The sequence below is a fragment of the Zalophus californianus genome, chromosome 12 (assembly GCF_009762305.2).
Source record: "Zalophus californianus isolate mZalCal1 chromosome 12, mZalCal1.pri.v2, whole genome shotgun sequence".
Classification (NCBI taxonomy): domain Eukaryota; kingdom Metazoa; phylum Chordata; class Mammalia; order Carnivora; family Otariidae; genus Zalophus; species Zalophus californianus.
In genome coordinates, this window is record NC_045606.1 from 101835021 (window position 1) to 101859170 (window position 24150).

General features: G+C 37.0%; 1 protein-coding gene across 4 annotated transcripts in view; it reads right to left on the reverse strand.

The window, feature by feature from the left end:
- KMT2C (lysine methyltransferase 2C) overlaps positions 1 to 24150 on the reverse strand; it is a 270536-nt gene that overhangs the window by 146928 nt on the left and 99458 nt on the right. For 3 of the 4 annotated variants that reach the window (XM_027573955.2, XM_027573957.2, XM_027573956.2), the window contains exons 3-6: positions 22826 to 22967; positions 16862 to 17062; positions 13419 to 13567; positions 11975 to 12084 (exon numbers count right to left, since the gene is read on the reverse strand). In XM_027573955.2, the coding sequence (XP_027429756.2) occupies positions 11975 to 12084; positions 13419 to 13567; positions 16862 to 17062; positions 22826 to 22967 (602 nt within the window). The remainder of the gene's footprint in view (positions 1 to 11974; positions 12085 to 13418; positions 13568 to 16861; positions 17063 to 22825; positions 22968 to 24150) is intronic. The other variant, XM_027573958.2, reaches the window with a different exon arrangement.

The window sequence follows — 24150 nt, forward strand, 5'->3', positions numbered from 1 at the left end:
CTTTAAATATTTCTTTGAAAAAAATATTTTACCCAACTCTTCTAGTTGTTCTCACTGGGAAAGCTGATCTAATACAAGTTTCTCTGCTATACGTGAAGGTGGAAGCAGTATTTGCCCTACCAGATATTGAAACGTATTACGAAGCTATAGTAACTGTGGTGGTGTGATACTGTCACTAGGGTACGTAAGCATGCAAATGAATTAAAACAGAGAGCTTAGGAACAATCCACACATACACAGAACATGTCCTAGGTGACAGAAGTTATCTTTCAAATATGTCGAAGAAAAAAAAAAGCAGTTTCAATAGATAATGTACTAACAACTGGCTCTCCATATATGAAAAAAGGACATTGGACTCCTATATGACACAATACATAAAAATAAAAAATACCTAAATGTTAGGGGAAAACTATAGAAATGAACTTATGAAATATATTTTTTAAGGACACATTAGAAACTACTGTAATCAGGGTGACCGGGTGGCTCAGATGGTTGAGCATCTGCTTTCAGCTCCAGTTGTGATCCCGCAGTCCTGGGATCGAGTCCCGCACTGGGCTCCCTACTCCTTGGAGAGCCTGCTTCTCCCTCTGCCTCTTTCTCTCTCATGAATAAATAAATAAAATATTAAGAAAAAAAAGAAACTATGTAAGCATTTTAATTTTTGAAATAAATAATCAAAGTTCAAAAATCAAAACTTTCTAAAGGGGTATAAAATGGAAAGTGGCACTGTAGAGAGCCACACAGGAGAAATTCCACAGAGCCAAAGAATTTTACCAGTTTCCTATGTAGCCGTCAAAAGATATTTTGTTTATATAAGTTCAGGTCATTTTCCACCCCCACATCAAAGGGGCTCTTTATTGTATCAAAGAATACCACTCACCTTATCAGAAAGGTAAATTAATTTCCTTAAATCAACCTTAACTAAAAAAAAAAAAAAAAATTACAAATAAATTATGACTTTTACTGAGAAAAAAAATAAGGCCAAGGACATCTTCACTGAATGGGCCATCCAAATTTGTCTTTTACCAACAAGTATATCAAACTCTTAATTTTCTAAAACAGAAATTTCCAGTTTCCTCTCAGCTCTACCCAATTTAATGTCTAAAAAAAAAATTTAAGAATCAAGTCGCCAAGATATAAGTAAACAAATATATCAATTTTTAGGTATAGGTATACCTAACAGCATTCCAAGGTCAAATCTTAGAAATTTTTTGCTGCATCCATACTTTGTATTTAAGTATTCTAACAAAATCATCCATAATAGATCTTTGATGATATAGCTTTGCATTTTAGACTGAAAAGGTAATGTAATTTCTTACTAAGCAAAATGAAGAAACTGGGTAGAAATAGATAGCACGACTTGGTAAAGATGTCACAAGACATTCCTGATTCTTACCTATTAAATATAATAATAATGTTTTATTTAGAAAATATTTTTAGAAAACATTATAATACAAAAACACACTCGAAATCACCGGCCACATGTGCTTAAATATATTAATCCAGACTCAGTAATTCCTGGTAAACTTCCTATAACTTTTATTCTATGTCACATCCATCTTTTCACGGGACTTCTTCCTCTGAACATTGACCAGAGGGTCCAATCTTTCACCTTCTTTTCTACTCTTGTTTAGCAGTGTGCTTTGCTGTCACTACTAGTTAGGAAAACTATCTATGATTCCAACCCTGACACTTAGTCCCAAAGATGTTTCATGGAGTTTAAGGCTCAGCCTAGTGAAAACAAAACTCCTGATTCTCCCACATGCTCAGGCTTGAAACTAGAGACATTTGTAACTCCTCTTGCATCAAATATAACTCATTCTACCCCAACTACATTTGGTCTTTACATTTCACACATAATACCTAAATTCAGAAATTTACATTCACTGACCTTAAATTACAACAGTAATACTGAACATTTTTGTCTTCAAGTAAACCTCTCCAATTTAACTACAAAAGGCTAGGAGGGTTAAGAGTGGATATGTGAACAAAACTGAGATCCTCAGGAAGGAAGAAGGTGGAATGAATGTTTTGTAGTTAATTAACAGTGTGCTTCAGAGGAAGCAGGCACCATCCATGGTCCCAAAGGACAATCACAGTTTAATCAAATGGTGGTTGCCCCAACACTTACTGATTACTGGTTTAAGATGTAAACATGGGAGGTAATTCTAACTAACAAACGTTAGAAGAAATCTGCTAGGGTAGAAGAAACCATTTGAAAAAGGTTTTTCCTTAATTAAAATAATAATTATAATTAAGAAAAGATGTGGCCCTCCATCTCTGAGTGTTATTATGAAGCTATGATACTTAAAGTTCCTGCCCACTCTCTTTGGACTATGAGAGGAACTGGACCACGGAAGAATCCAATACACTGTGGGTGCACAATGTAGAGATAGTAAGAACCTGGCAACTTGACATCACAATGCCACTGAACTTAGCCATGACCCTAAGTCCTGATTTCTTACTATAAAAAACCCAGCATCCAACAAGGTAGAATTCACAAAGCCTGGTATCCAAATAAAAATTACCAGTTACGAGATAAGACATTTTTAAAATAGTTCTGTAAGTGTACTCAATGTGTTCAAAAAGCTAAATAGAGATATGGAAGATATAAAAAGACTCAAATCAAACTTCATAAGATAAAAATAACATCTGATATGAAAATTACATTGGATATGATTAACAGATTAGAAATTACAAAGAAAAGATTAGTGAATTGAAGAAAAAAAAACAGAAACTAAAATGAAACATAAAGAGGAAAAATTTATATTAAAAAATGGAAAAAAAAGGGCATTAGTAAGCAATGGGAAAACTTCAAATGGCCTAATTTTAAGGTAACTGGAGTCCCCAAAAGAGAGGAAAGATGGGGGAACAGAAGAAATATTTGAAGAAATAATTGGCAAAAACTTTCTAACCATAATGAGAACTATAAACTCACAGATTCAAGAAATTCAACAAATCCCAACCACAAAAAAACATGAATAAAATCACACCAAGGCATAACATAATCAAACTGTCCAAAACTGGTGACACAGTAATAAGAGTACACAGATAAAAAGACATGTACGGGGCACCTGGGTGGCTCAGTCATTAAGCATCTGCCTTCCACTCAGGTCATGATCTCAGGGTCCTGGGATCGAGTTCCACATAGGGCTCCCTGTTCAGCGGGAAGCCTGCTTCTCCCTCTCCCACTCCCCCTACTGGTGTTCCCTCTCTCGCTGTGTCTCTCTCTCTAATAAATAAAATCTTAAAAAAAAAAAAAAAAAAAGACATGTACAGAGGAACAAAGATAAGGATGATACCAGACAGGGGCGCCTGGGTGGCTCAGTCGTTCAGCGTCTGCCTTCGGCTCAGGTCATGATCCCAGGGTCCTGGGATCGAGCCCCACATCGGGCTCCCTGCTCTGCGGGAAGCCTTCTCCCTCTCCCACTCCCCCTGCTTGTGTTCCCTCTCTCACTGTGTCTCTCTCTGTCAAATAAATAAATAAAATCTTTAAAAAAAAAAAAAAGATGATACCAGACAGTTCATGAGAAACAGTGCAAGCCAGAAGACTGTGGCACGACATCTTTAAAGTAATGATGGGGGAGTCAACTAGAATTCTGTACCTGCCAAAAATATGTTTCAAATACGAAGGGAAGATAAAAGCACTTTGGAAGTATAACTACTAAAGGAATCCATCACCTGCAGACCTGTACTGCAAGAAATGTTAAAGGACATCTTCAGACACTAAGAAAATGACAGAAGGTGAAAATCTGTATCTACACAAAGCAATGAAGAACATGAGAACTGGTAATAACAGGGGTAACTATTTTTTTTTTAAGTCTCTTTAGGAGATATCTGACAGCTTAATCAAAATAACATTATGTTGGGGTGCCTGGGTGGTGCAGTCAGTTGGGCATCCGACTCTTGGTTTCAGCTCAAGTTGTGATCTCAGGGTCATGAGATCAAGCCCTGTGTCGGGCTCCAGGCTCAGTACAGAGTCTGCTTATGACTGTCTCTTCCTCTCCCTCTGCCTCTCCACCCGCATGTGCTTGCTCTCTCTCTCAAATAAACAAATCTTTAAAAAAATAACAATACTTTATGGCATTTATAACACATGTAAAACTCAAATGCATGAGAGCAATAGCACAAATTCCAGGAGAGGAAAAATGGAAGGAAACAAAAGCACATTTTTATTATATATGAAATTATAATATCACTGAAAGATTGAATGTGGTAATAAAAGATGTATACTATAAACCCTAAAGCAACCAATAAAATAACAAAGCAGTTATAGGTAATAATCCAAAAAGGAGATAAAATGGAATCATAAAAAATATCCAATCCAAAAGAATGCAAGAAAAGGAAACAAAGAACAAACAAATAGGATTAAAAAAAAGGAAGATTTAATCACATTAAATACACATGTCCTAAACACTCCCATTATAAAAGCAGAGATTGTCAGGTTAGCTTTTAAAAAGCAAAACCACTGCCTACAAAAAACATACATTAAATATAAAGACACAAAGAGTTAAAGTAAAAGGATGGACTAAGATATACCATGCTTAAACTAGTCAAAAGAAAGCTGCAGTAGATCCATTAATATAAGACAAAGGAGATTTCAGAATTAAACACAGGATTTCTCTGTTAGAGTCAAAAGTATCTTTATCAGGATCTTTCTCTGATCAAAGTTACAAAGCTCCATATAACCACTAGAGCACCTAACACAGCCTCCCTATGATGGGGAATATTCAATGATGTGTACCTTCTACAGTCTGGAGAACAGAAATGTTACAGTTGATACACAATTTCAGTTCTGTGCTAAAAAGGGTTAACACAGCCGTCTTGAGACCGCTCTCCTTAGAAAGGCCTGTCTGCACAGCTGGTCCCTGGGAACCTGAATTTTGGGAGGGTTGCTATGACTCCCTCAGTGTAAAGAGCAGTTGCCTGTGCCTATACTATCTGGGCAAACAATGTGACTTCCCTTCTGGTATGTGCTAGGCAAAGGCTGCCTATGTGACTAGCCACCATTCAGGGCAGGAGTACCACACACACATTGCTACATTTTCATTGCAAAGACAAGAAGGTGCTCTGTGTAACCCCTCATAGGAGGGTAAGCACCTAAGGAAGGCTGTACGTGAATTCCTCCAGACGCTGTCAATATTTTTTTTCCACTGAGATCCTTCCATTATATATCCTCACCATATCACGGCAGTAAATCTTAGCCACAATTACAACTTTATGGTGCATGACATTAGTTTTTCTAGTGATTCTCCAATGTGAAGACATTCTCATGGACCCCCAGCAAACAGAATTCAGATCTGTGAATGTTTGCCCTTCCTCTTAAAAAACTATAGGGCAAAATGAATATATAACTTGATGCATTCTTTACACTTACATTACTAGGATTATATAAAAAATAACAGTATTGGACATCATTATTGATAAAATAGGTGCCTGCAAATCACCTTACATAAAGATGCAGTCCAATATTTAAATAATCTTATATAAACCTACTCCCAGTTGCTTAGAGGATGCGTGTGGAGAGACTTCCACCATATATTGTTTAAAAAAAAATTTTTTTTTTACCAAAATTACATTACATTGCTTATCTATATTCTCAATGTGTACTGCCACCGACCTCATGACAGAGAAGCTATTTTTGTTCTTTTTGCAATCTATAAAAAGAACCAAAAATACAAAAAACTTACGACTCCTCACAGAACTAAGTTGGTTTTATACAAGACACCTGGCCAAAAATCAGTATAATACAATGGAATTTCAATATGGAGTTGTGGCAGGAGGTGAGGGAGAAAACATAAGAAATTACCAATTCTAAGTAGGGAGATAATATTATTAATTTTTTAATGTTTTACTTATAGAGTACTACACTGAACATTTAATTCAGAACTAGTCAAAAGAACAGAAGTATGTGTTGGAAGTTTACTGGTAATATCTTTTGGAGGGCAATGAGCAGAGTGCAGGAAATGGGGGCTTCAGGTAAATAAATGATCAAACATCTGTAGCATTCAGAATCAAACTATTCCATCGATAGTATCCAAATTATCCAGATCTCCAAGATGTTGGTAGCACCTCCAGGGCTCCAAAGAGGAATTTAAAAGAAAAACACCATTACCTTTCCTGAAACATAGGTTCACAGTATAGCATATTCTTCAATCTAGCAAAAGATAAAGGTCCCCCTGGAAAAACTGAAAACAATCTGAAGGAAATTACAGAAAAACTAAACAATTTAATATAGAATGCCATTTAAAAACTGAGGAAATCAGGGGCACCTGGGTGGCTCAGTCGTTAAGCGTCTGCCTTCGGCTCAGGTCATGGTCCCAGGGTCCTGGGATCGAGCCCCGCATCGGGCTCCCTGCTCTGTGGGAAGCCTGCTTCTCCCTCTCCCACTCCCCCTGCTTCTTTTCCCCCTCTCACTGTGCCTCTGTCAAATAAATAAATAAAATCTTAAAAAAACAAAACTGAGGAAATCATAAGGGACTCAGGGCTCAGCTCAGTCCCCTGTGTCACCCCACCTTCTTGAATAATTCAGAAAGGAAATAAATAAAAACAAAAACTGAGAGAATTATATTAAATGTTAATTTTTAAATAGGAATAATAATATTAATTAAACCAGAATCTCTCAACCTCAGCAAGACTGGCTAGGTCTTTGCCATGGGAAGCTGGCCTGCACGCGGCTGGGGCTTCAGAGGCAGCCACTAGATAAACACTTCCCGTTCCGTTCAGCTAACTGCCCTTCCTTGGCAGATTTCATTCATGCATACATTTATCCGATCAATAACTCGCTTGTGTTCCAGGTACTCTGCTAAGCACTGGAGATAAAATGATAAACCGAAACAGGTATTATCCATGTGCTCATGGTGCATACAGCCCTGAGGGGGGGCTGAAATTAATAAAAGACTCACACCAACAGTGTAAACTTACAAATGTTGGTAAAGTGTCATAAAGGAGAGATACATATTCCAGTGAGAATGTATAATAATGATGCCGGCTCAAATACTTCTTATTAAAAGATACTGACAATCAAAAAGTTTACAGAGCACTACAACCCCTCCATCTGACCTTTGCATCTTGTTCTCCTCTGTCTTCTTAGGTTGAAAGGCCTGATTCTAACGAGTTTATTTCACTATCTGTCATGAGTTAAAAACAAATGATTCTAACAAAAATAAGATCTAAACAGTATTAGTGCATCATTTCTAAAACTGTTTTTCAATCCCAACCAAAATTATCAAAATGTAGTTAAATTTTCACCTTCCATAATGAAGAAGTATTCCTTTTATTTTCAACAAATGGGTTTGAAACATACTAAACTCTTCAGAATATTTTTTTAGAAGATTTTTTATTTACTTATTTGAGAGAGAGAGAATGAGAAAAAGCACATGAGAGGGGGGAGGGTGAAAGGGAGAAGCCGACTCCCCAGTGAGCAGGGGAGCCTGATGTGGGACTAGATCCTGGGACTCCAGGATCATGACCTGAGCCAAAGACAGTCGCCCAACCGAGCCACCCAGGCACCCACTTCAGAATATTTTAAACAGAACAGAAAATTCTGTGTCCAAAATTTTTTGACAAATGTGAGAATTTTTGTTTTTTACAAACTTTGTTTGTAAAACAATTTTATTGCTATCCTAGCAATAAAATATCAAACAGAAATAGTTCCAAACATCCATTTTCAAAATGCTCAACCCCCAGCACATTTCTTTGAAGTCATTACATTCTCATTGCTGAAATGTCACCTTTATCTTGAAGAGGCAGATGAAATGTTTATTTTCTTTGAGGTAGGTATCATAATACATTCATCCACATGTCATCAAAATAAAGGTCAACAAATTTAGAACATCTGTCTTTTGGTAAAATAAAAATGTATTCCAAGTTCAATAGCACTTCTACATAGTTTGACCCATAGAGAACATTTTGAGATAGCAAAGATTTTGTCATTGCTCTCCACCCCACATCACTTAGGTAGAATTGTAAAGCTCTACTCTATTTTAGAGGTTTTTTTGACAATTATGTATTCATACATTTTTATAAAATTAACTACATTAGTGACCTCCGTTAACACTCTGGCACTTTGGATCTTTCCTGTAACTATGAGTGATTCCATGAATGATCTCTAGTGCTATTCATTTAGGCTACAAATAATCTATTGAGGAATAACCAAAACAGAAAAAGATCCTTGGCAATATCACTCTAGTAAGGAAAGATTAACAAGATCATTAAGTAATTATATACTATGTTAGATGGCAACAAGTACAAAGGAAAAAACCATAGAACAGGGATGTTATTTGAGGCTAAGACCCTTGAAACTTTCAATAGGGAGCTGAGCAAAGCCCTCGCTGACAAGGCAACTCTTGAATAAATTCCTAAAGGACATGAGGAAGCAAGCCATCACATATCCAAGAAGAATATTCAACAGAGAGGGAACCGGACGTGCCAAGGCCCTGAGGGAAGAGATGTCCGGTGCATTTGAGGAAGAGGAAGGGGGCTGGTACAGTTGAGGGAAGCAAATGAGGGGCAGAGTCATAGTGAGTGAGTGACATCTTAGAAGTACTTATGGGGGTGGTGAAGATCACGAAGAGTCCTGTCAGGTAGTGAGCACTGGTTTTTTGTTTTGTTTTTTTCCTCTTTCTCTGAATGAAACAGGAAGTCCAGTACTGAAGTGTGGTAGGTAAAAGAGTGGTATGACTGACTTGCGCTATTCATTCATTTATTCATTCATCCATTCATTCATATCAGTATGGACTCATGTGTACTTATTTTATTCTGTGAATGAAAACCCAATCCTGTATTTTTTGTTGTGGCTCAAATTGGTCTAGCTCTTAGGAGCTCCTTCAGGTTGGCTCCTGTGTCTTCAACAAGTCTTCATCTTTTTGAGCACTTCCTTACTTTCTGGCACCTCAGGTTGTATTTTCCCCGTACCATGAACTACTTCTCAAGGAACCCGGTTCCTTTTATTGGCGAATAGTGGTTAGGAACCAAGATCTGGGCACCAGGTGTGTTCACAGCTGCTGAGGGTCACTATGTCTAGGCCTTCACAGGGGACAGAACTAGGAATTATATGTAAGCATACTGCCTCATGTGTATACACACATCTACACATCTGTATTTCTATAACTGTCTACATAAATATTAAGAACCATGAGTTTATACTGATACTTCTGATTCCATTTCAACACAAAATTCATCTTAGCTTTTCCTTATTTGTAGCTCCTTTCTCCAACACTGAAAAACCTAGTTCTCATTATCAACCATATGTTTAACTAATCTGTTCGCTTACAATATACACATAAAGTAGTTTCAGAATTGCAAACCCATACCCTTGTGAGAAACACATTTCCTCCAGCACATACATGCCGTGCTTTTTGTCTTGAGCTTTCCAGCTAACCAGTCAAGATACTGTCTGCCAGTTACTCAGGTTAGTTCTTTTCTTCCCTATTCCTTTTACTGTGAATTTTGATATTCCTTTTTGGATTCCCCCATATCCTAGATAGTTGTAATTGCTTATTTAGGGGGTATGTGAAACACTCCTATGGTTCTAAGAGTCAGAGAAGCTATACAAAGAGAGATCTCTGAGAGTGTCTGTCACACCTCACCCATGCTACATCAGACCCTTTCCCATTTCCTTTCCACCTCTTTCCTATTCACCTGCCATAGGTAACCAATCTCTTCAGTTTCCTGTTTAGCCTTCCTGTATTTATTTTCCAAACTGACCATATGCACATATATTTTCTTATATTTCATCCTTTCTTACATAAAAGGATGCACATCTCATAAATGGTCTTTTGTACTTTTTTTTTTCACTTAAAAATACATGTTGGAACCAACTTCACATCATTTCATAGAGATATTCCTCACTGTATTTTTACACACACAATATTCCACTGTATGAACCATACCATAGCTTAGTCAATCATTTTATTATGCGTGGCCACTTAGGTTGTTTCCAGTATTTTGCAAGTTAAACAATGCTGCAATTATTAACTTTTAATAGCACAAGTATTTTGCATTATTGGAGGCATATTTTCAGGACAGAATCCTAGAAAGGTCAAAATTCATAGTTTTTAGGTATCACCAAATTGTTCTCCAGAAGATTTATACCAATTTGCATCCTATCAGCAGGGAATAAAAAAGAGTGCCTATTTCCCCACAGACTTATTAACAAATGTGTTGTTACGGGTTTGAATTTCTGTCAGTGAGACAAACTCTTCTTAGGGACAAGCAAATGAGAGAAGTTCTAGCTAAGTCCTGTGCCTATTTGATAATGGAGAAAACCAAAAGACAAAACAAACAAAAAACTGTAGAAATGGCAACAGAAGACTGATGCTACCCTAAGTCTGGACTGACTTAACTGAGTGAAGATGTGACGGTTTGACGATGTGCCAACAGTCCCCCTGGGGCCCCACCGCTCTGTCTAAGGGCTCCTCCATCTGCATTCCACCACTCCTGCCCACTCCATAACAATGCCTCCATAAAGAGATGGAGTGCAGGTCTCCCATGGCCCTTGATTCCTCTGCCAGCAGGAGGGCACAGACTTCATCTCTAAATCCCATCTAAATATTTATCAGTAAGTATTTAAAACACAAGGATGGTATCTTCTATCCAAAAAGGGCAGGGGGAGGCAAGTTTTAACAACCGTCTTAGTGAGGAGAGCTAGGAAATGTATGTGTACATACTAACCCACATGTATACACAAATTTATATCTCTGTATTTGTATAAATATTAAAAACCAGTTTACATTGATTCCCTGATTCCAATCGAACACCACAAAGTTCATTTTAGCCTTTGTTCATTGCCTTTCCTAGAATATTTTTCACTTCCACAAAATAATCTAACACTACTTCTGAAGTAGTCTGTGACAAAAAGAGTGCTCACTGATCTATCACAGTCTTGATCTGGCCATCGAAGTATGTCCAGACTGCAGAATTTATTATCATGCACTATACTGTTCACAATTTGATGACATAAGCATTTCAATGTAATGCCACATTTCCAAAACAAGAACTCTAATTTGACTAAGCTTGAGGTGGGAGTTACTCATCCATGACATTTAGGTCATTTTAATAATCTGAGTAAAGCGAATATTATACTAATTGAATAATTACTTGAATCTAAGTCCCTATCTTGACTACACTTTGCAAAGTTTTACCTATACTCCATCTGCTAAAGCCCACATAATTTCTACGGCCAAAATTCCATTTTTAACATTCCTTTGGAAGGGCTGTTTCACTTCTCCCAAATATAACTGTCAAAAATCAAAGGGAATTTGTAGGCAGCTAGCAATTTCACTTCATAGGGTTTGTTTCCTTTATAGATGGAAGGTAAATGTTGCATATATTTTTGTGCTCGTTTCAAAATCACATGAAAATCTCACTGAAAACTTTAAAAGACAGTAGACTGTGTACATGGTATTACTTTGGGATGGTGCCAAAAAGATGAACTGAACCGCCAACTTGACTGTAAAGAAATATCTGGATCGATTTTTAAAATATCTGACAGAGCTGATGCACACTGTGGACTAAAGGCCTGTCAAATGCTGTCTCTTAATGTTAAATCTTAATTGAACCATTTTGTCTTAAAGAGTAACTGCACAAATATAAATACAGTTGGAAATTCTCATTTCTAAAGTTTTTAACTTCTTTTTTTGGGGGGGGTTTATTATTTTTATTTTTTTTCCCCTTTAAATTTTTTATTGTTATGTTAATCACCATACATTATATCATTAGTTTTTGATAAAATGTTTCTGATTTAAATGTAAAATATTTGTTTTTAAGATTTACATTTATTGCACAGCTTGATATACACATTCTACTGGTACGCACAAACTACTCCTGGATACAAAATTAAAAATTCCTATTTTACGGGTTTTTACATTACAGTAACCATTTAATAAACAATTCTTGCAAGTGAACCTTTATGTTGACTAGAGTAAATGTTACAAAACTGTGGCTTAATTAAATATTTGTTACTTCTACTTACTTCTGTGCTCCCTGAGACAACAGCTTTGTCCACGTTCACTGATGATGGCTCCTCCATCTGGCACACTCCCAGTGACCACTCCACACAACGGTGATGAGCCCAACAAGTGCCTAAAACAGTTGAAGTGAAAAGAAGCAAATGAATAAACAGGAAGCATATTAACGCTAATAAGATGTAAAGCCCCCAAACTAACTCTGACATGTAGACACACAATGGCACCCTGTATTTGCGATCATACTAAAGCAGTCAGCCCTTCCCAAATGTATCATCTGGGAACTTGTTAGAAATGCAAAATGTCAGAGTGCCTGGGTGGCTCAGTCGGTTAAGCATCTAACTCTTGATTTGGGCTCAGGTCATGATCTCAGGGCCCCAGGATCAAGCCCCACATCACGCTCTGTGCTCAGCAGGGAGTCTGCTTGAGGATTCTCTCTCCCCGTCTCCCTCTGCCCCTCCCCCCGTGCTCTCGCACACACTCATGCTCTCTCTCTCTCAAATAAATAAATCTTTAAAAAAATTTAAAAAAAAAGAAATGCAAAATATCCTACCACAACCAAGACTCACTGAATCAAAAACTTGTAGTGGTTCCCAGAAATCTGTTTTAACAAGCCCTCTAGGTGATTCTGATGCACACAAGTTTGACAATCACTGAAGGAGTGATTTTTTTCAACAAAAAATGAGTTCTTAGTCATTCTATTTAAATATTACTATATTTTATTTGGTATCTTTACATAAAAAAACAAAGGACATTATATAATACTTTATGACAAAGAGGATGAATGGCAAATAAGCTACATTTACACCTCCAGTCACTTCATCCCACACCAAGAGCCCACATCAATCACTAAAAACCTGTCAGTCTTTCAATTCTCTACCACACAACACTTGAACCACTATCAATCAATATGTAGTTCAACTGAAATTAACTCAAAATCCCAAAAGCACCATATCATGATTATGTGTTATCTTATAATAAGATAGCCACATGGCTAAGAGCTACTGTCTTTCACCCTGCATCAAATAGACTCAGACATCCAAGTTCCCCAACTTCTCACAGTTCCTTTTAAAATTTTCTTTCCTCAATTATCAGACCTCCATGGCCCTACTATCTACATAAGAATAAACACAAAGATTTATAAAAGCATCCAGCTCAGTGTTGGCCCTGTGCAGATGCTAAATAAATTACATATACATAATTGTCAGACAATTTATTTTACCTAAGCAAGCATACTTAAACAATGACATTTTTTACAATGTGATAATTATTTCTAGATGAAAGGTATTTACTATTAAGTTGATAACTCACTAAAATTAAAATGTCTACAGAATCATCAAAAACTAATGATGTAATGTATGGTGATTAACATAACATAATAAAATAAAAATAAATAAATAAAAAATGTCTACAGAATCAAGAGATAGTTATCCACTGAAGACCAGCTCCTACCTGTAGGATCAAATAAGGCTTGGATATCAATAGCATCTGGAAGGCCAACCAGACTGAGTTCATCCCATAATTTACCAGCCTGATCATCTGAAGCGGTCTGCGTGCTTACACTTACACAAGATACTATATTCTGCAGAGGAGATCGTTCTCTGGAAAAATAAAATAAAACAAAACAGATGTGAAAGTGGTAAGAAGTAAATAATTATTTTGTTTATAACAACTTAGTATAATGTATTGCCAAATCAATTTTAATTTATTAGGCATAAACTGTCATAAAACAACTTGTAGAATACAACTGTTATTATTCATAGTGTAATATAAAACTGGGTTGCTATATTTTATCATGTAAGCAACTAAAAAGAAAGTATCCAAATCCATAAGGAAGTGTTAAAAATTACAGTTACAAGTTTATTTTGCCATTCTATAATTTTTTAATGACACTCTAATATTCTAATCAGGAACTATATTTTATCATAAAATAAATATTCCCTTCAGCCTCAGTTAAATGCTTATGAAACATAACTGGATCAGAAATTTTAATTTGCTTTATTGTGAGGACTAGCACGATGGAGCTGGCAGTTAATGTTATGTAAGAAAGGTTATTTCCCAGAGGAAATGAAAACCCACTACAAAGTGTGAAGAGGGAGGTAGCGGGAGCAGATGTGTCAGCTGGAGCTTTCTTACAGGCCCCTCAACAAATCTCGACAGCTGGTCTGTGGCATGATGTTGCAAGTACTCTCTAGTAAGACTTTACCTCACAAGTCAGAAGTAAAATGCAAAAACAAAATAGCTACTAGTGGAGTGGGGAATAAAGACAACAATGTAACAGTAAAAACAGCAGTATAGAAATGAACACTGAATAATAAAGCATACAACACATGGGCGATTTCAGACTTTCAAAGCCTTCAAACTTCAGCTACTAATTGAGATCATTAAGTAAACAATGACTACTACTGTGTCTAAACATTAAATATGGGAAATCAGATGACTGGCACTAAAACTTTAATCTTCTCCTGATATCATAGTATTTAACCTGATCATAATTCTGGATTAAATCACTATTGAATATAGATCATAACTCACTGCACTTCTGTATGCTGGATATTTATCATGATTCCTATTAAGAGAAAATCAGCACAATGACCAGGGTACTAAACTTTTTTATACCTGGAATCATTGAAAGAAAAAAAGTATTAACATATTTCAATAAGTACATTTAAATATCAAGCCATATAAAAATAACCAGTATTTTTTATGTTCAGCATTAGAAATGCATAGACTCACTTTTTTAGCATGCTATTCTAACTTTAAATTCTCATTTTTATAAATGCCCCCAATATAATGAGAACAAACTCTTTCCTATAAATATGATCTCCATTCCTACAAATAGATTCTTCATTACTAATCATTGTTCTTTTATTGAGAGGGGGGAAAAAGACGAACAGTTACTAATCATTGTTCTTTTATTGAGAGGGGGGGAAAAAGACGAACGAATCTATAAAGATTAATGTATTGTTCTAAGATATTTCCTTTGTACCAGTATTTGAAGGGCGAGATGGGTATAAAAACTAATGAAATGACTGATCAGTCTATTACTAACCAATTCCTAACCACTAGCTTAATCATATTTCACCTTTAGGTTCTGCAATCAGTTTTTACGGATATACCATATCAGCGAGATGCTGATGTCAACCCTAAGGATGACAGCAGCCCAACTTAAGAAAGACCATCAGGAGAAGACAGCTGAAACACATACCCCCAAAATTTAAGTCTAAAACAAAAGAGAAAAAGAACCTCCAATTACATATTCTTACAATTTAATGCCATCAAGAGAGAAAAATTCTTTTTAAAACCTCTTCATATTAAAAACAAAAACAAGCTTATGTGGTTTCTACTCATCAGTAATATATTTTGTAACTATTTAAAATCATTACCAAATTAAACTGTCTACCCCTAAATGAATTCCAAATTTTATAAATGTGTTTTACTCCTAAAGTCCATTAACTGTCTTGTTATCATTACTTAATACACTGGTAAACACTAAGTGTATATAAAGACTAAACCAAGGATCCTTTTTACACACTTATCTTAGCCCATAAAAGTTTTCACCAAAAATTAACTCAGCTTATAAAATAAGTAAACGAAGCCCAACTGTATTTCCCAGAATAAGTGTTTATATAATTGCCATTATTCAAAGGGAGAACATGAGGATATGAGATATAAGCTGGTTCAGTCCATTAGATTTGCTAATTACTGATGGACATTACAAGTTTGCTAGACTTTTGATGTATTTTATTAGGATGTGAGCACTCAATTGATTCCAAAAGGAAAAGCTCCTCTGTATGATCTAGCTCTGGCCTTTCAAACTTTCAAACATCAAGATGCTAAACATAGGACTTCTAAACTTCCTTAAGCTGTTCCACCTTAAATTTTTTTAAAAGATTCTCTTTGTTATTGTTTCATTTCCTACTTCAGGTCTTCAAGGCACTGGCTGCAGTCCAAAAGAAGGAGCCAATCACATAAGGACAACACAACAATGCCTTAGTACCTAAATTTGGATAGAAGCCAGATAAGCACTTGGAGGATTACATCATCACCCTCAAGGGGCAGAGCTGGTTGGCCTTCCAAGCTAAATTAATTTTACACTTTCTCATCGACTACAGAAACTTCTACTCCCTCAACTACCAGAGCCAAATCCACATATTAAGATAGCCTTTAAACCAAACTTAGCAACATACAAAAAAAATTTTTAATTCCAAAATTAAACTTATCAGAGAGAAGTTTTAGGTAACTATAATGTTGATGAACACAGACACACATGTATAGTTATACAAATACCTTAGTAAATTATTATTTCATTAAAAAAGAAAAGAGCTTCTTCTTTAACTTTAGAAAGGGCATTCTGAGCATATAATTACTTAGAAAGAAAGTTAACCCTGTACTATAACAGATTATAGGACAGGCTCAATATCCTCTGAACCATAAAAATAACTTAAATGATAAATAAAGAACATGGGTAGAGGAAAAAAAAAGAACATGGGTAGAGAAAACCATCTTGGTTTTCTCATTCTGTTAGGTTATATTCTTACAAACAATCAAAAACTTATTCAAAGGAACAAAAGAAAGACTTCACTGATCTGTTTTACCTTCTTTCCATAAACTCCTTCTAGGTTTATGTTATGTTCTTTAAAGTTTTCTTCTAAAGGTTAACTTTTGTGATCACACTGATTTTAATATACAATTAAGATAACACACTTTTTTTACACAAGAAATTTTGAGAAATGGAGTGTTTTATGGTGGTAATGGTGAGGCATAAAGCATCCTACGAATGTTGAAAAACATGAGAAATGATTCAGTAACAACCCCATTTGTCTATTCACTGAGATGAAAATACATTATAGATAGCCTTACTGCATTCCAACCATTTATTCAAAATTGCTTACTTTCTCTGTCCTCTTTGTTTTCGTGGTGCTGAGTTTTGTATTTTCTCACAGGTTCCATTGCTGTTGTCATCAATGTCCTTCTTGCTAGAAGGCTGGCTTTTCCACGGCAACATAAACCCAGGCGTTACTCTAAATTGTTTTAAGTCTCCTTGTCCTAAGGAACTTTTTTCACCACAGTAACAAAAAGCGCAGAGCTGTTCACTGGTTGAAATGAAAAGTAAGAAAGACAGGAGAAAGTAGTTTTATTCAACTATTTTTAAAGTGACAGACTAAAGGTACTTGTGCTTTAAAATTAAATATTACGACATTAGCGCAAGCTAAGCTTGAGTATGTATAGGCTATAAGAACAATTAAGTTTAATAATCAATTATACATTAGCAATTCATAGCATGACTTTTTAAAGTAGACCTACCAAATCAAAAAATTCCAGCTTGTACTTAGAAAAACAATTTTAATCTAATTCAAGAAAAGTGTAAGTAATAAAGAAGAATGAAGAAGGTAAAGCTGAGGCTGGGAAAGAGGGAAGGGTTTAATGGTTTAATGGCCACTGGACAACATACCAGCTGGAAAACCTGTGATGACAAAGTTTTATTGAAGCACCTGATGGACCATTCTTTATGCATGACACAGATATAAAACACACGTGAACACAGAGACATAAAAATGTAGATTTAAGGGCTTACTGGGGTAAGTAGTCAGTGATGAGGGGTGTGTGTGAAAGAGTTCAATAGAAGTGGAAAAGGGATAAATAGGTAGGGCACAGGCAATGTTAGGGCAGTGAAACTATTTCCCATGATACACTGTAATGGCAAATGTATGACATTAGGCATTTGTCAAGACTGATAGAACTATATAAGAATGAACCCTAATGTAAACTATGGTGTTTAGTTATTAGTAATGTATCAATACTAGTTGTAACAATTGTAACAAATGTACCACACTAAGGCACAATGCTAATAAAGGGGAAACTCAGGGAAGGAGGGCAGGCTGGGAACGGGAACTCTGTACCATTTGCTCAATTTTTCTGAAAACGTAAATTTATTCTAAACATCTATTAACTACAATAAAATTAAAAAGTTAAAAGACAAAAACAATATATGCTTATGGAATAGATGCTTAATAAGGGACCTTAGAAAGAATAGAATTGAAAGACTGCTCCTTGAAAGGAGAACCGTCTTGCACTGTTGGTGGGAATGTAAACTGGTGCAGCCACTGTGGAAAACAGTATGGAGGTTCCTCAAAAAGTAAAAAATAGAACTACCCTATGATCCAGCAATCACACTCCTGGGTATTTACCCAAAGAATACAAAAACACAAACTCAAAGGTGCATGTGTACATGCACTCCCTACGTTTACTGCGGCATTATTTACAATAGCCACGATATGGACACAGCCCAAGTGTCCGTCGAATGATGAATGGATAAGATGTAGTTTATACACAATGGAATATTAGCCATAACAAAGAATGAAATCTTCCCATCTGCAACAACATGGATGGAGTAGAGACTACTATGCTAAGCGAAATAATTCAGAGAAAGACAAATACAGTATGATTTCACTCGTATGGAATTCTGTTGTTGTTTTGGGGGCTTTTTTGTTTTTTAAAGATCACATGCATCTTTGACTTTTTATTACAGAAACTTTTGAACAAAGATACAAAAGTAGAATAATAGTTCATAAATGCTCATGAACCCATCAATCAGCTTTACCCATTAGCAGTATTTTGTTTTTCTCATTTTATCCATTCACCCCTTATTTTATTATTATTTATGATGGAGTATTTTATTCAAGTTTTTATTTAAATTCCAGTTAGTTAACAAACAGTGCAGTTAATTAGTTTCAGGTGCAGAACCTAGTGATTCTTCACTTCCATACAACACCAGGCGCTCATCAGGACAAGTGCCCTCCTTATAATCCCCATCACCTATTTCATCCATTCCCCAGAAACACACCTCCCCTGTGTAACCCTCAGTTTGTTCTCTAGAGTTAAGAGTCTGTTTCTTGGTTTTGCATCACTCTTTTACTTTTTCTTTTCCCTGTGCTGATATGTGGAATTTAAGAAACAAAACAGAAGAACAATGGCGGGGGGGAGGGGCGCGAGGGCAGCAGCAAAACAAAAACAGATTCTTAACTACAGAGAACACACTGCTGGTTGGGAGAGGGGAGGTGGGCGGGAGGACAGGAGAAACAGGTGATGGGGATTAAGGAGTGCACTTTTTGTGGGGCGCCGGGGTGGCTCAGTCGTTAAGCGTCTGCCTTCGGCTCAGGGGCTCAGGTCATGATCCCGGAGTCGAGCCCCGCATCTGGCTCCTTGCTCCGCGGGAAGCCTGCTTCTCCCTCTCCCACTCCCCCTGCATGTGTTCCCTCTCTCACTGTGTCTCTGTCAAAAAATAAATAAAATCTTTTTTAAAAAAAAAAAGGAGTGCACTTGTTGTGATGAGCACTGGGTGATGTGTGGAAGTGTTGAATCACTATTACTGTACACCTGAAAGTAACATTACACTATTTCTTTTAAAAAGATTTTATTTATTTGACAGAGAGAGACACAGCGAGAGCAGGAACACAAGCAGGGGGAGTGGGAGAGGGAGAAGGCTTCCCGCAGAGCAGGGAGCCCGATGTGGGGCTTGATCCCAGGACCCTGGGATCATGACCTGAACCAAAGGCAGCCGCCCAGCAATTGAGCCACCCAGGTGCCCCACATTACACTGTATTTTAACAAACTGGAATTTAAATAAAAACTCAAAAAAATACCAGAATAAAAACAGTATTTCTTAGCTTAAAAAAAATTATATTTCATTCATTATGGATTTTTCTGCATTGATGTTAATTTTTTAAAATATTGTTTTAGGTGCATCTGGGTAGCTCAGTTAAGCGTCTGACTCCTGATTTTGGGTCAGGTCATGATCTCAGGGTCATGTGAGACTGGGTTCTGCACTCAGTGGGGAGTCGGCTTGAGATTCTCTCTCTCCCTCTACTCTCTCAAATAAATTAAATCTTTAAAAAAATACATTGTTTTAAAGTATTACTTAATACTTTTGTCACCATAAAAAGGGAAAAAATATTTAAAAATTATAATAAAGAGAATAAAAGGACTGCTCCTCTTGGATATATTTTCTCTTCATGACATAGTTACAGCTGCTGCACCCAAACCTTACTTCTCAGGCACTGAAGTTTGCACCATAACCTCGTACTATCTACTCCATGAACTTTCATAATGTCTTACATTACAGGTGATAAACTATAATATTTTTAGGGAATTTTTTTTATCTTAAATTCAAATTGTGTCCCTCAACTAATTACCGATTTACATTTTTCAATTTCATGATAAACTGTTGTCCACTGAAACAGACGGAAAGACACACATATACATACACACACTTAAATGTGGTGTACTTTATAAAAATAAAGTCGAAAGGAAAAAAAATAGTTCTTTTAATCCATGTTCTCATTGCAACTGTCATACATCATTCATGAGAATGCAAAACAGTACAGCCACACATGGAAGACACGTTGGCATTTTCTTTTCAAATTACCTTTCTCCTAGCCTAGGTATTTATCTAAGTGAAATAAAAACCCTATGTTCACACCAAAACCTGTGAGTGAATATTTATACCAATGGTATTCATAATTGCCCAAAACTGGAAACTACCCAAATATTCCTGAACTAGGAAATGGATAAACTGTGGTAGGAGCCTCCATAAAATAGAATCGTGTTCAGCAATAAAACGGAGGCAACTACTGATACATACAATAACAGAGATGAGTAAAAAGGCCAGAAAAAGAGTAAAAAAGGCATCAGCTAAGTAAAAAAGGCCAGAATCAAAAGAACACATACTCTACAATTCCATTTCTATGTTATTGCAAAGGCAAAACGACAGGGACCTACAGAAGACAAGCAGCTGGGTGCCTGGGTGGCTCAGTTGGTTAAGCGACTGCCTTCAGCTCAGGTCATGATCCTGGAGTCCTGGGATCAAGTCCCACATCAGGCTCCCTGCTCAGCACGGAGTCTGCTTCTCCCTCTGACCCTCCCCCCTCTCATGTGCTCTCTATCTCTCAAATAAATAAATAAAATCTTTAAAAAAAAAAAAAAAGAAGACAAGCAGCTGCCAAGGGTGGAAGCTGGAGTCAGAGCTGGCAACAAACAGGCTTCAGGGGCTTTTTCAGTATGATGGGCTGTTCTTTATCTCATGGTGGTAGTGGTTATGTCACTGTATACAACAGTCAACTCACGAAATGGGTGAATTTCACTGTATATAAATTAAACCTCAATTTTTAAAATTGGGGGGGAAGTTAGGGGGCCAAGACAAGGGAAACAGAAATAAGGAAGAATATATCTAAAATAACTACAGCATGAGGGCGCCTGGGTAGCCCAGTGGGTTAAGCGTCTGTCTTCAGCTCAGGTCATGATCCCAGGGTCCTGGGATCAAGTCCTGCATCAGGATCCCTGCTCAGTGGGGAGCCTGCTTCTCCCTCTCCTCTCTGCTCGTATTCTTTCTCACTATCTCTGTTGCTATCTCTCTCAAATAAATTAAAAAATCTAAAAAAAAATAAAAACTATAGCATGAGATGCTAGATGAGAGATGCAAAGAGATATGAAAATATGATAAAGCACTTACATTATTGAGACTAAGAAACCAATTGGAATGGTAAGTTTGAATTCTTTCAGAATTAAACTCAATAGGGTAAAGAGACATGAGGTTTGACTTTTAAGGGAAACGATCTTAAAAAACAAAATATAATGTATAATCAATAGAAATTATCAATCCAATAGAAAACAGAAAAAAGTACTGCCTTCACACAACTCACATGATATTGATAATTAATCAAATGAACTGTTGAGAAATAGCAAGTGCTACTAAGAAAAATAAAGCAGGGGGGACCCCTGGGTGGCTCAGCTGGTTAAGCATCTGCCTTCAGCTCAGGTCATGTTCCCAGGGTCCTGGGATGGAGTCTCACGTCGGGCTCCCTGCTCAGCGGGGAGTCTGCTTCTCTTTCTCCCTCTGCCCCTCCCCACTGCTCATGCTCTGTCTCTCTCTCAAATAAATAAAACCTTTAAAAAAAAATAAAAAGAAGAAGAAGAAAGAAGAAAAAGAAGCAGGATTAATGAGTAAAGTCTGTTGGGGACTGTTTTATCTTTCAGCCTACTCTTTTGAGAATTTTCAAACCTTTTCCAAAGTGGGGAACAAACCATGTATGGATGAGGTATCTAGTATACACCTCCAAATGGAGATGTCAAACAGACGGAAAGTCTGCAGTTCGGAGAAAGGTCAGCCCTGGAAATATAAATACGGGGTTCATCAGCACACAGACAGAACTTAGCCATCACACTAAAGGAGCATTCCCAGAGAGGGAGGAGAGATAAAAGTGTGCATGCTGAAGACTCCACTGAGGACCCAACATTATAAAAGCAGGGAGTCTCTGCAAAAGCCAGCAAAAAATGAGGCGGCAGGGGTGTCAAAAGCAAAAGAAAGAAAACATTTCAAGAAGATGGGAGTATTCAACTAATAAATGATTTTATAGTTTTATTCATGTCTTTCAAATAAGATCTAAAAAACTCCAAGACTTCAAAGCTGAAGTATACACAGATAGGTTATAATGTCCTCTATTTCTTTTTTTAAAGAATGAAGAAAGAGTAAGGAAAGAGTATAAAGTTTACAGGTCAATGTCAAGAATCAATCCTTACACTGAAGCTTGGAGTTGTTTGTTCAGCTAGGACCAGCGTGCTGCTGATACTCTGCTCTGGTCTGCGGAAGGTAACATGCTAGTCCACTGGTCTGTTCTGCAATCACCTAAGCCCACAGACATACTTTACCCCAACAACACAAAGAGGCATCAGCCATAAATCTAAAACTATTAAATAATAAAATCCCATCCACATTTACATACCAAGCTTGTACTCTCTGAATTCTATGGCAGCTCCCCACCTGTCACTAATCCCCAACCCAGCTGCATTCCTTCTCTAACCTGATTTTGGCTTCTACACCAACAGAGACCAGGGAGCTCGCAGATTCCTCAGACACAGAACGCTGAAGGACTGGGATCGGCCGTTTGCTGTTGTCCACTTCTGCTTCAGCATCTTCTTCTGCAGACTGTTCTTTGATTTCTGCTTAATAGTGAACAAGAGGATTAAAAAAGTCATTTTCGCATTTAAATCAATCTTTGGTGGATTTATCTGTAATGTATACAAGGCATGGGAAGAAGATTCAAAGAGCAATGGCAGTGCTTCACTAATACAGGAAGAGTTTATGTATGTGATCAGCGCTTCACTAATACAGGAAGAGTTTTTGTATGTAATGGCGTGATTTACATTTACTCTCTATTGCAACATGATCGTTGAAATAATTGAAACATAGCACACTTCTTTGTATGCACCTTACAACTGACTCAGTGGCGTTTCATCTTAGTAATAACTGTTAAGAACCTTATTTGTAGGATTACAGCAGTTCATCTACAGAAAAAATGTATTTCAAAGTGACTCACTTAAAAAAAGGTTCTTCACAATTTATAAATAAAATTATCATTCATTTAAAACAATCATTACAGGGGCGCCTGGGTGGCTCAGTTGGTTAAGCGACTGCCTTCGGCTCAGGTCATGATCCTGGAGTCCCGGGATTGAGTCCCACATCGGGCTCCCTGCTCAGCGGGGAGCCTGGTTCTCCCTCTAACCCTCCCCCCTCTCATGTACTCTCTCTCTCTCTCTCATTTTTGCTTTCTCAAATAAATAAATAAATCTTTAAAAAAAATAAAACAATCATTACAGCCTAATTAGTAGTCATTCTAAAGGTAAATAATTGAAAAGAGCACATCTTGGCTCCACTGCCTTTTTCATTTACCCTCAAGACTCCAACCCCAAAAAACAACACACATACTATCGTAGGAGGCAAGTTAACAAACACTATCACCCATAATATCATGTGTCTCTTTAAATAAAAACGAACTATCCACTCTTGGAGACTGCATCACTGGACATGAACAGGCGCTGTCCCTCCACCAGTGCTCCTGATGCAATTCCACGCTCCAGTCGGTCCTTTTTTCCTAACCCGAAATTTACTCAGACCTTTCCGCACCACCACCCCAAACCAAAGAAACAAATACCAAGCACTTAGAGTCCTTCAAACTCCTCCTCTCTTTCTTTCCTTCTCCCAGTACAATTCATGAAATGGGACTTTGGAGGGGCCACACTCCATTACCTTCCTAATGGGCATCCTCCCACTGCAATGCTGTTCTCCCCACCACGACCGACAGTAACAGAACTCACAATCCAGGGGTTCCTTGCAAGCCTTTCAACT